This window comes from Capra hircus, chromosome 10 (genome assembly GCF_001704415.2).
Source record: "Capra hircus breed San Clemente chromosome 10, ASM170441v1, whole genome shotgun sequence".
Classification (NCBI taxonomy): Eukaryota; Metazoa; Chordata; class Mammalia; order Artiodactyla; family Bovidae; genus Capra; species Capra hircus.
In genome coordinates, this window is record NC_030817.1 from 54,955,092 (window position 1) to 54,968,076 (window position 12,985).

General features: G+C 35.7%; 1 protein-coding gene across 1 annotated transcript in view; it reads right to left on the reverse strand.

The window, feature by feature from the left end:
- VPS13C (vacuolar protein sorting 13 homolog C) overlaps nt 1-12,985 on the reverse strand; it is a 181,405-nt gene that overhangs the window by 54,717 nt on the left and 113,703 nt on the right. Inside the window, 5 exon segments of the mRNA XM_018054289.1 lie at nt 1,449-1,541; nt 3,072-3,301; nt 4,305-4,552; nt 5,888-6,057; nt 10,249-10,361. Of these exon segments, the coding sequence (XP_017909778.1) occupies nt 1,449-1,541; nt 3,072-3,301; nt 4,305-4,552; nt 5,888-6,057; nt 10,249-10,361 (854 nt within the window).

Sequence of the window (12,985 nt, forward strand, 5' to 3'; positions counted from 1 at the left end):
TATCTGTCAACCAAATCCTTTCTTGCCTTGCCTTGTTAATGTAACCTATAACTAGTGTTCTTAGTCCCAACTCCACTATACCATTCTCCCCAGACATATGGGATCACCCCTTCAAGACCTTAAAGGATTTTCAAACCTGCACCTTTATATATATATATATATATATATATAAGTAAAATGATATACAAAGACATGGAAAAACAATCCCTCAGCATCTTAACCCAGTGTCTCAGACAAAGTGCATACAAATTCAAGTTTTCTCCCCACTTAGTAGTATAAGTCTCAACAAAATACCACCTAAGACCATTACACTGAGAGAAAACTAAATTGTTATTTACATGGTAATTCAAATGATGTAATTTTGAACCTTGGTTTATTCACTATTTGCTATTTACCTAAATAATAAAGCTACTATCAGAATTGCTATTAACCACCTCAATTTTGTGTCCCTTAGACAGAGAGAGAAACAGATTTTAGAAAGTGTTCTGTACTTTTCATTTGTAATTGACCAAGAGGTCATACTTAGAGAATGTGAAAGGCATTGGAGAACAGATTGCTTTTTCAATACTTTAAATGTAAGAGATAAAAAATTCTAATACTTTATTTCTAGCATACATGTCATTAAAATATTTTATAGACATATAAAACATTTAATCACATAAATATTAAATTCAACCAAATAGCACCCCAAATAAAAGCCTAAAAATAACACTGTAAATAAAATAACAGCAACTTCATTTTTCCATCCTTCCCTTCTCTTTCCACTTCATCTCTGTTCTTCCCACCTAAACCCAATCTCCAACACACAAGCAAATATACTAGATAAAAATTATCCTGACCATCTGTATACATTTAAAAGTATAGTTCACCCTGAACAACATGGATGTGAACCATGAGGGTCCACTTAAACATGCCAATTTTCAATAGTAAATACTATGGACTACACCATCTGCATGTGGTTGCATCTACAGATTTAGAACCTCAGACATGGAAAATCTGAGGAACTGCATATACCGAGCCCTGACTATAAAGTTCAGTTCAGTTTAGTCACTCAGTCGTATTCGACTGTTTGCGATCCCATGGAGCGTAGCACGCCAGGCCTCCCTGTCCATCACCAACTCTGGGAGTTTACTCAAATTCATGTCCATTGAGTCAGTGATGCCAGCCAACCATCTCATCCTCTGTCGTCCCCTTCTCCTCCCACCTTCAATCTTTCCCAACATCAGGGTCTTTGACTATAAAGTTAAGCACTCCTAATCCCCACATTGCTCAAGGGTCAACTGCAGTCTTTCAAAGAAAACAGAAACAAACATTTGCATTAAAGAAAAATGATTAGGGGTATTTATTGATTACTAAATATGTGACTAGCATAGTGCTCTAAACATGAGACAAATCAAAATATAAGAAAAATAAAAACTGATTTTCACCCAAATATGATAGGCACTAACCTTAATTATAAATTCTTCAACTTTAATATCTATATTTTCTTTTCCTGATGTCTGTGTACATTTTTTCATAAATAGAGAACAGGGCTGTAAGACCTACAAACAGATAAATGAAATTTACATAAAGGACATGTCTTACTTAATTTGAGATCTTTAACTATCACCTATTACTAAAAGCAAGAAGGCAAATTAAATTATCTGAAAACCTCTCATGAGGGCTCCTCCAAACTATGGCAAGTCTATGATCACAGTAGAGGACTTTCAGCAGTTGTGATGAATTCCTTTATGCCAAACTCTTAAGTAGTAATGCACATTTACTAGCAGAAGTCTAAAATATCTTTTAAATGAAAGTCATTCAGTCGTGTCTAACTCTTTGCAACCCCACAGACTGTAGCCACTAGGCTCCTCTGTCTATGGCATTCTCCAGGCTAGAATACTGGAGTGGGCAGCTGTTCCCTTCTCCAGGGGATCTTCCCAACCCAGGAATCGAACCCAGATGTCCTGCATTGCAGGCAGATTCTTTACCATATGAGCCACCAGGGAAGCCCAAAATATCTTTTAAATAATGCCCTGTGTAAAATATACTTTAAAAATATCTATAAAAATGAGCTAAACAAGGTCTTACATTTGCAAAGAGGTAAATGAAAAAATGAAAAAGGTATTTCATTGTAATTTTTATGATCACAAAATTACTTGAAATTGTTATTCTAAATAAATAGTTCTGTTAACATTTTTATTTTAAAAAGACTATATGGTAAGGTAGGTAAATGAACAGTTTCCCAATGATTAACAACAGGTCAGCCTTGAATTTCCTGTAATGTCCTTATTAGAACAGATTGCAAATCTTCAAATTCAATGATTTATTAAAACTATGAGGCCTGTATTGTTAAATATCATTAAAGAAACAAAATACATCTGAACTGAATGAGGGAATTAATACTAAACAGCTTTCATTTTTTAAAAATTAGGATGAGCTTTAAATAGAAATGATTAATATAAACTTTCTGTGACATGTCAAGATGATTCCGCTTAAGAATGTTTCATGGTAATGTATAGATTAAGCTCAGCACTGTATTTCTTTACACAAGTCACTTTATCTATCAATTTTTTTGTAAACTTAAAATAACACTGCAAATAAGTCTCATTATATAATGATGCTCTTTAACATAAAATAATCAATTTAATATTAAAAACCAAACGGTGTGATAGTTAATTCATTTAACCAAAACCACATTTGTTGACAACAATGTGAAAGCACCATTGAAGTTAATTTGTAATAAAGAAAAACAATCTCTTTTGGGCATGTGACTCCACTGAATGTTTGGTTCATTCATCCATTCATTCATTCATTGGATATACAGTGGTGAATAAAAGCAACAGTTGAAAAGGAATATTGATTTGTATGTACTAAAATTCAAATACTGTTCAGCAAAAGATGGTATAACGAAAATTAGTCTGGAGGTAGTCTATAGTTCTGTCACTACAAACATGGGTAAATCATTTAACATCTTTGGAATTCAACATCTTTATCTGTATCATCTCAAGCTGGAGTAAATACAGAGCCCTCATATTCTAGGATTCTATGAATCAACCATTTTCAAGCTTAGGATATAAAGTCATTCTTACTGTGGTAATATTTTTTCCTCTCTTTTCTCTGAGAAAAGGGCAAGCAAGCACTTTCAGATCTCCCACAGAAGCTGTCATTATCTGTTCAAGTCCGGATGTTGATAGAAAGAAGTCACACTGGAATGCGGCTGTTAGAGCAGGAGCATCAGCCTTTGTCAGGCTGGCAACAAAAACCACTTCTGGATCTGTGATCTTGGCGTTTAAAATCATATTTGGTCTTAGAGAGTCATCTGAAGAAACATAAATGGGAACCATAAAAGTTCTAGTAAAGTAAACCTTGTCATGTGTGTATATGTTATCTGTAAGTTTCTAAATTGCTTCTAATATCCTGCTGTTAGGGATATGGTGAAAGTAACAATACGAATAACTGATTGGTTAGGACTAACAATAAATAATTATTAACTAATGCTGATTATGTGGGATAATGCAATCTTGATCCCTGCTATAAGACTCTGACCTAACAGAAATAATCTTGTTTTGAAGTTCTTTTTGTCAGAATTAATGCGCATACGCAATGCATGTATAAACATCTGAGTGTGCACTATGCTGCAAGAGCAGGGAAGGGAAAACAGGTGAGGGGAACATCAGGAAGAGGACAGGAGACCGGCTAAAAGCACACAGACCATTTCACTCTTTACTTTGATTTTACCCTGACGTATATAGTCAGTGTCATAGATCTACAGTATAAATACATTACATGTCTGTATGAATACAGAGATACCATATGCCTACTGTTTAAGAAAGGTAAGTGGACAAATAAAATTCTGACCTTGCCAGTGAGCAGCAGTTTTCCAATACTGCTCAAATGCACATGAGAGAGAAAAATGCATGACCTTAGGCAATTACAATTCAACAGAGAAAAGAAATGTTAATGGCAGAGCTGGAACCAGAGCAGAGGCTTCTTGGCCCCTGATCCAATACACATTTCTATTCCTGTTGTTGTTTAGTCGCTAAGTTGTGTCTGACTCTCTTTGACACGGCAGACTGTAGCCCGCCAGGCTTCTCTGTCCATACAATTTCCCAGGCAAAATACTGGAGTGGGTTACCATTTCCTTCTCTAAGGGTCTACCTCTCTCTCAAAAATTGACGCTTATTAAGGTTTTTCTTCTGAACATATTTAAATTGGAAAGAGTAATTTTACATTCTTAAACTCTCCATTTCTCTTTTTTCCTGTTTGCAATTCTGGTAAAATATAAGACAAGTTATCATCTGTGACAAGTAAATTCTGCTAACCTTTCTCCATCTTGATTTTTGCTAAGGCAGTCTGTCGCAGTGGAATCTGTGATTCTTTAGTCATATTTTCTGGACTCTGAGGTACAGCCTTGATAAAGAAATCTGCCACAGTCATCAGAAATTCCACACTGGCACATACATACAGCTTGTCAAGAACAGCATCAATATGACTTTCATTTTTGCCTTGTTGGTAACTGATGTCAATCATAGAACTGTTGTTCTCTTGACCATTCTTCTTATCAATCATTCTGAAAAAAATTTATGTACAGTCATTATTTTATTCCTGCTAAAACACTTAAAAAGATGAAAAATTTTCTAAGTATCTTATAACAGCTTTTCTTTCACCTTTCAGTTTCCAACCTGTATAGAAAACAGATCAGTGTTAACTACAGTCTAATTAGCTAATCAGCAATCAACACAGGGTCTCCATAGCCAAGGTTCATGGTAATAAGTAATCATAAGAGCATTTTATAATTATAATGCAATACTAGAAAAACAAATCAATGACCACTGAAAGGAAGTTTGGCAATTAACAAAACACATTATTGTAGCCCCACAGAATTTAAAAGACAACCTCTTTACTTTATAAAATAAAACCTTCTTGAAGGAATTTATCACCAAAGACCATCCTATACAACTGATTCCCAAGTCAGTCCACGTAATTCCAATCTGGCAGTGTTCATCAAGGGTCTGCAATGACCGTTTCCACATAGCCTCAAGGATGCTGCAAAAAGCAGGCTTTGAAACAGAAGCAGGGACTTTATCACCCTTGCCTAGACTGCTATGCCAAGACACAAAGTTTGCAAACTGGAAAAGCTGGATGCATGAAAGCACTCTTCCTTCATTTATTCATCTCTTAGAAAGACAAAGGGCTCACAAAGGGCTCAAGCAGCAGAACAGTTTTTCTCCAAAAATAATCAAGAACAAAAATGTTATATATCTCATTATTTGTGAAAGGAATAAAAATATAATTAGGCCACCAAAGTTGCATATCTCTCACTTTGCAATAGGGTAATATGAATTACTCTTTCAAAAATGAGTTGATAAATGTGAAAATTAGGGATTCCATTTCTGCTAAAACTTTTTTAATCCTGTAGAGTCTTTTCTTTAAATTTAAGTATAGTTGATCTACTAAAACTTTTAAAGAAATTTTACAGAACTGTTTTAAAATATATATACAAAATAAATAAGACAAAAGAAAGATCCATAAATTGAAGGCTTTTTTGCAACAAGTTTCTGCCTACTGAAAACAATTTACAAAAATGTACCACTAATGAACCACACACATGGATTTCACTATTAAAATTCTTACATTTTCTTAGTTCCCACTTTTAAGACAATATTATTAAACTGCCCTTTAATTCAAACATAAAAGCAACTGAACCTGAAATTAGCACTATTTTTTGAAGCATTTCAAACTGAAATATGACGAAAGACCTACGTTGATAATCCCAAGGAACAGAATCCCAAAAAGGATGATCGAAAGACCCCTTCTGACAATCTGAAGCCAAGCAATCAATGCCTGCTAACAATGCCAAGCGCATCAACCTTTTATATGTGCAGCAAATTGAGAAATGACAAACCTTGATGTTGCTCTCTTAATTCCTTCTCTGAGATCATCAAGAGTGCAGGTCTTAAGTTTAATACTGACATTCAGTGAGCCATCCTTAAACATCTTCCCTGAAGAGGCCATAAGATGTAGCCTGAGTTCACCGAGCCGGAAACTATCATTATGAAATGCGAGTTTGGATTCCTGTGGTATATTTTTCAAGCAAAAGAATCAATTATCTTCAGCGTTATGTAATTACTTTTAAACATACTTCTTAACTCAGAGATTAAAAGCAAATTTTTAAAGTACGGATATTAAGACTGGAACAAAGAATAATATGCATGTTTGTGACTGTATATGCACATGCAAATAAATACCTAAGTGTGTGTGCTCATATTCAACAAGGGTTGATACATGAAATTTTCTGATATACAGTTCAATGCAAAAAGAAAATCAGGAAACTGTCAGTCAATCACTCTAACTTATAATGTTTAATGAGCTCTTCTGTAAAACACTCTGTGATAGGAACTAAAGGCTTTATGAGAAAGGATAAAGCACAGCACTTGATCTTAGTAAGCTTATACTTTAACTGAAAAAAATAAAACGGAAATTTATTACAAGGAACATCACAAGAAGATGCTATAATTTGTAAATTATTAAAAAATGATATATTGTCATTTATTCATACTTACATCTTCCCATATTCCACAAAAAATATTAAGAGATTAGGTAAAGAATAAAAACAGCAAAAGCTCACAGGGTCAAAGAGATAATTGTGGGCTGGGAAAAATTCATGAAGAACATGAAAACTCTGAACTTCAGAGATTGACTGGAATCAGGCAATGAGGGGTAGAAGGCATTCTAGATGGAGAAAGAACATGAGCAAACAATTCAAGATGCTCTGGGGGCACAAGGTACAGGCTGGCATCTTAGGCTTGAATATTTCAATAAAAGAAAACTAGGGAAAGAAGTCTGGAAAGAAACGTGGAGGCCTAACTGTGGTCTCAAATCCTCAAGATTTAAACTTTAAGGAAAAACGACCTCAATATGTATTCCACCATAACACATAGCTCAAATTTCTGTGCTAAGACACTAAAACAACAAAATCCAACGAACCAAGCAAACACACACACACACACACACACACACACACACACACACACACAGAAAATCTTTGGGGAAGTAGGATTTTCAGTTTAGCAGTAATTGCTCACTACAGACCAGTGAGTGTATTGCTGTAAGGGTGCTGCTGATGGGCAATTCTTGGCACCGTGGTTGTAACTGCCTATCTTCACTTACTCAAAAGAGTACAGTGCATGTAAATGGATCAGAATGAAATTATTATTGGAAACTTGCAATGCCTTTAATTTATAAAAATACATTTAATTCACAAACTTGTGATTAGTAACTATTAATAGAAATAACCAATGACACATCTACTAGTCACAATATAATAAGAGTTTCTGGTACGGTTACTGATGTAGACAATTTGGAGGCACTGAGTACGTTAAGGCTGTATATTGTCACCGTGCTTATTTAACTTATATGCAGAGCACATCATGAGAAACGCTGGGCTGGAGGAAGCACAGGCTGGAATCAAGACTGCTGGGAGAAATATCAGTAACTTCAGATATGCAGATGATACCACCCTTATGGCAGAAAGTGAAGAAGAACTAAAGAGCCTCTTGATGAACGTGAAAGAGGAGAGTGAAAAAGTTGGCTTACAGCTCAACATTCAGAAAACGAAAATCATGGCATCTGGTCCCATCACTTCATGGCAAATAGATGGGGAAACAGTGGAAACAGTGGCTGACTTTATTTTTCTGGGCTCCAAAATCACTGCAGATGGTGACTGCAGCCATGAAATTAAAAGACGCTTACTCCTTGGAAGAAAATTAATGACGAACTTAACATATTAAAAAGCAGAGACGTTACTTTGCCAACAAAGGTCCGTCTAGTCAAGGCTATGGTTTTTCCAGTGATCATGTACGGATGTGAGAGTTAGACTATAAAGAAAGCTGAGGGCCGAAGAATTGATGCTTTTGAACTGTGGTGTTGGAGAAGACTCTTGAGAGTCCCTTGGACTGCAAGGAGATCCAACCAGTCTATCCTAAAGGAAATCAGTACTAAATATTCATTTGAAAGACTGATGTTGAAGCTGAAACTCCAATACTTTGGCCACCTGATGCAAAGAGCTGACTCATTGGAAAGGACCCTGATGCTGGGAAAGATTGAGGGCAGGAGGAGAAGGGGACGACAGAGGATGAGACAGTTGGATGTCATCACCAACTCGATCGATATGGGTTTGGGTAAACTCTGGGAGTTGGTGATGGACAGGGAGGCCTGGCGTGCTGCGGTTCATGGAGTCGCAAAGAGTCAGACACGACGGAACGACTGAACTGAACTAAAGTGAATGTTCTTTTTTAATAAGTTAAAATTCATATAATGTAACGCTGAACGTTTTCTAAGTAGAATGGGAATCTGTGAATGGCTACGTGACATTGAGGAATCTGAACCTGTGCCAGTGTGTAAGCTGAATGGCAACAAGCAAGGAAGCTACTGCAGTACTGTGTGAGCTAAGAAGCCTCAGATTGCAGCAGCGAGAACTTCCAGGAAAGAACAGAAGTTCACTCAAACTGACAGCACTTGGTGTCCAAATGAATAAAGAATGTCAACAAAGAAGGACATAAAAGAAAACAACAAGACTGTAAGGCTGGGCAGCCAGTAGAATAATAGTACCTTAATCAAAATGAAGAATATATTTAATTGTTCATTTTGCATTACATCATTTCCTGATCTTTTATTAACATTAACATTAAACATTAGAAATTAAGGATGTCACCTCACAACAGGCAGAATGCCCATCATTAAAATATCTAGAAATAACAAACTGCTGGAGAGGGTATGGAGAAAAGGAAACCCTTCTGCACTGTTGGTGGGAATATAAACTGGTGCACCCACTATGGAAAATACTATGGAAGTTCCTTAGAAATTTAAAAATAGAGTTGCCACACAATCTAGCAATCACATGCCTAGGCACATAGCCAGACAGAAATACATTTGAAAAGATACAAGCACCTCTATGTTCATACGGCACTATTCACAATAGCCAAGATAAGGAAACAACCATTGAATGGATAAAGAAGACATGGTACATATATACAATGGAATATGACTCAGCCATAAAAAGGATGAAACAATGCCTTCTGTAGCAACATGGATGGAATCAGAGATTATCATACTAAGTGAACAAAGTCAGAAAGACAAATGCCATATAATATCACTTACATGTGGAATCTTAAAATGTGACACAAAGGAACGGATCTACAAAACAAAAACAGACTCACAGACGTAGAGAGCAGACTTGTAGCTGCCAAGGATTGGGAGTTTGGGAGGAGTAGATGCAAACTATTATACACAGGATGGATAAACAACAAGGTCCTACTGTCTATCACAGGGAACTATATTCAATATCTCATGATACAGCATAATGCAAAAGAATATATAAAATGAATATATATGTATAACTGAATCACTATGCTATATAGCAGAAATGAATACAACATGGTAAATCAACTATACTTCAAAAAAATTTGAAAAAAAATAATTAATGTTGTCTATTGCACAAATGACAGATAATTGCTCAAGGTCCAAAAATAATAATATATGAATAGTGTATAACTCTTAGAAAACAATATAAAACATAACAAAACATATACATGGACATAAACAATAGATATAATACTTACAATAAGTGATTATTATGGGTATTATTATATTACATGCATGAATATTATGATATTAATTAACTGATATAATAAAAAGCATTTGTTAGAAGACATTATATAAAAAAGCTTCCGAAAAAAATATCAATGACACATTATGTGGTTCAAATCATAATGACACTAGACCTTGGTTCCTCAATTCACTCATCAGTATCCTTACCATATTATCTACTAAATAAAAAGTTTATTGAAGAAAAACATAATGAATGCTTATATATCATGGATAATCATAAATTTTAAAATAACCCTCTAAGGTTCAAAGCCACTAAATTATTTTCCTTAAATAGTTGAATATGTACATATATATAACTATGTAATAAAACTGTACATATAGCTAATTATCCACATATAAAATATTTCTCCTAGAGCTAGGTCTAAATATCTTAGCACTGATATTACTTGGAAAAAAGTAAAAAGTCTTCCTAAGCCTAGAAAGATTAAAAACACTAAGTGTAAACAGAAAACAAGACAAATGCATACTCTGTAGGCCAAATAGAATTTAACAGACATCAATGTGAGAAGAAGAATCACATCAAAAAAATGATAATATTCTAAAATTGAATACCAAGAGCTAAGGACTTTCTCCTAGATACAGACTTTAACTACATACCTGGCTGGTATCATTGTTATACAGTACAATAGAAAGAGATTCAAAGTGAAAGTCAAACTGGAGAGTGACACTCTGGTCCAAAGCAAGCTTTGAGTCTGTCACATCTTCTTGTTCTGATGGTTCAAACATAAATATGAAGATTAGTAAGCTTTTAAGTATGTATATGACTTTATACATATTTTGAAAGCTAGGATAATAATTTATTATTCTAAATGTATATGATACTCTCAAGAATTATTTAAATCCTGATGAAACAAGGAACAAAAATGGCAGTATATTCCATAAATATTTAGTACAGGGCAAAATGTACACAGACTATCTACATTAAAAATAAAAAGACAGCCTGGCAAAGACTAGTAAGACAACTTTTTCTAAAAAGCCCTACAAACGCAAGTCTACTTCATTGTAGTTTATAATTATTAAAGCATTTCACTTAACCGGTTACAGGCCATTCCCAAGAGATTATGAAATTGGAGGCAGAGAAAAGTAAAATACTTTGTCCAAGAACAGACAGCTTGTCAGTAAAAGGTTCTCTGCTAGTGTAGTTCATGTCTCACTCTCTTTAATTACCTATGTCATCCAATCCATTCCCTTTGATAGAACAGAATATAACTCAAAAGCAGAGTTGAAGAGACCTCAGATATAATGTGGGACAGGGAGTCTCTGGTATTTTGAGGTGAAAGAGACTTCAAGAAGTAATGCAGTCTTACCCCTCATCTTTAGACAGAAACTTTTTAGACAAAGAATACATAATGCTTTCAATCCTGCTTACAAAGTGATTCTGCGGTCTCTTTTGGAGATGGATTCTATTCTTTTGGTCATTTATAGGAAAGTCTATTCTTACCTGTTACTGCAAGAGCAAACACAGCATAACTCTAACTACATTAAGGCTTCTCCAAGGCGGAAAACGCCAGGCTTTTTCCCTTTACCTTTCCCGAAAATAAGTTCCATTCCCATCTTCATTATCTCTGTAGTTTTTCCATCAGAACTTTTTTTGTTTTCCCAAGTACCACAGTAACTATACAGCTTGAACCAGGGACACAAACTGACCAGAGCTGAATACAGTGAGATTGTTAACCACATAAAGCTTGTCTGCCACAGTTTATTCATCCATACAGTACACAGTTCCTGTCTAACTACAGCAACAGCCTACTTAATCTAGCATCTGTCTGCACGGCGGCATGAACTCAGCCTGGGGAGAGATGCAGGGAGGACTCACTAAATTCATACAGTGCTCATAAGTATCCTCAACCAAAAACCTTATTTTGCACACTGCTCTAGGCATTTGTTTATGACTTCAAAACACACCAGACCTAACTCCAGGAGAAGCACTGCTGGCTTAGTATACTTACTGGCAGCTTAACTGACTGCTGCCATAACGAACAGTCAATGACTTTAGCATGATAAAAGCACAGCAGTCTGGGGTCCTTTATTAAATGGACAAGGAATACTCCATCTCACTTTAGCCATGAAAATACTAATTTATTCACAGTCTAAAATAAAACACGATATTCACATAACAATTTTAAATGATGAAAAACAGTGAAATTATAAAATTATTCTATATACTTGGCCAAGAAAGGAAAAAGGAACCTTGTATGTTAGAAAAATTGTCTTTTAAAAATGGCTGAATTTAAAAGGTTCAGTGCCTTTGAAAGATAACAATTTTAATAATCTAGAAAATTCCCTTATGTATCTGACTATATCAATCCCCAGTGAAGACAGATAAGCAAAGCTGTTACTGAACAAGAATACCTTCCTATTTCACGGACCAGTCATCTGAGTATGACACCAGTTCCTTTTCTCTCTTAATTATTTTGGGATCTTACTATGCTGCATCCCTATTTTGCTTTTTCTCTCAAAGTATACTACCTCAGTTCAGAGCAGTTCATTGCAGTCACTCAGTCGTGTCCGACTCTTTGCGACCCGATGAACCGCAGCACACCGGGCCTCCCTGTCCATCACCAACTCCCGGAGTCCACTCAAACCCATGTCCATCGAGTCGGTGATGCCATCCAACCATGTCATCCTCTGTCGTCCCCTGCCCTCGATCTTTCCCAGCATCAGGTGGCCAAAGTATTGGAGTTTCAGCTTCAACATCAGTCCTTCCAATGAACACCCAGGACTCATCTTTAACATGGACTGGTTGGATCTCCTTGCAGTCCAAGGGACTTTCAAGAGTCTTCTCCAACACCACAGTTCAATAGCATCAATTCTTCTGCACTCAGCTTTCTTTATAGTCTAACTCTCACATCCATACATGATCACTGGAAAAACCACAGCCTTGACTAGACAGACCTTTGTTGACAAAGTAATGTCTCTGCTTTTTAACATGCCTTCTAGGTTGGTCATAACTTTCCTTCCAAGGAGTAAGCGTCTTGTAATTTCATGGCTGCAATCACCATCTGCAGTGATTTTGGAGCCCAAAAAATTAAAGTCAGCCACTGTTTCCACTGTTTCCCCATCAATTTGCCATGAAGTGATGGGACCAGATGCCATGATCTTCATTTTCTGAATGTTGAGCCTTAAGCCAACTTTTTCACTCTCCTCTTTCACGTTCATCAAGAGGCTCTTTAGTTTTTCTTCACTTTCTGCCATAAGAGTGGTGTCATCTGCATATCTGATGTTATTGATATTTCTCCCAGTAATCTTGATTCCAGCCTGTGCTTCTTCCAGCCCAGTGTTTCTCACGATGTACTCTATATATAAGTTAAATAAGCAGGGTGACAATATACAG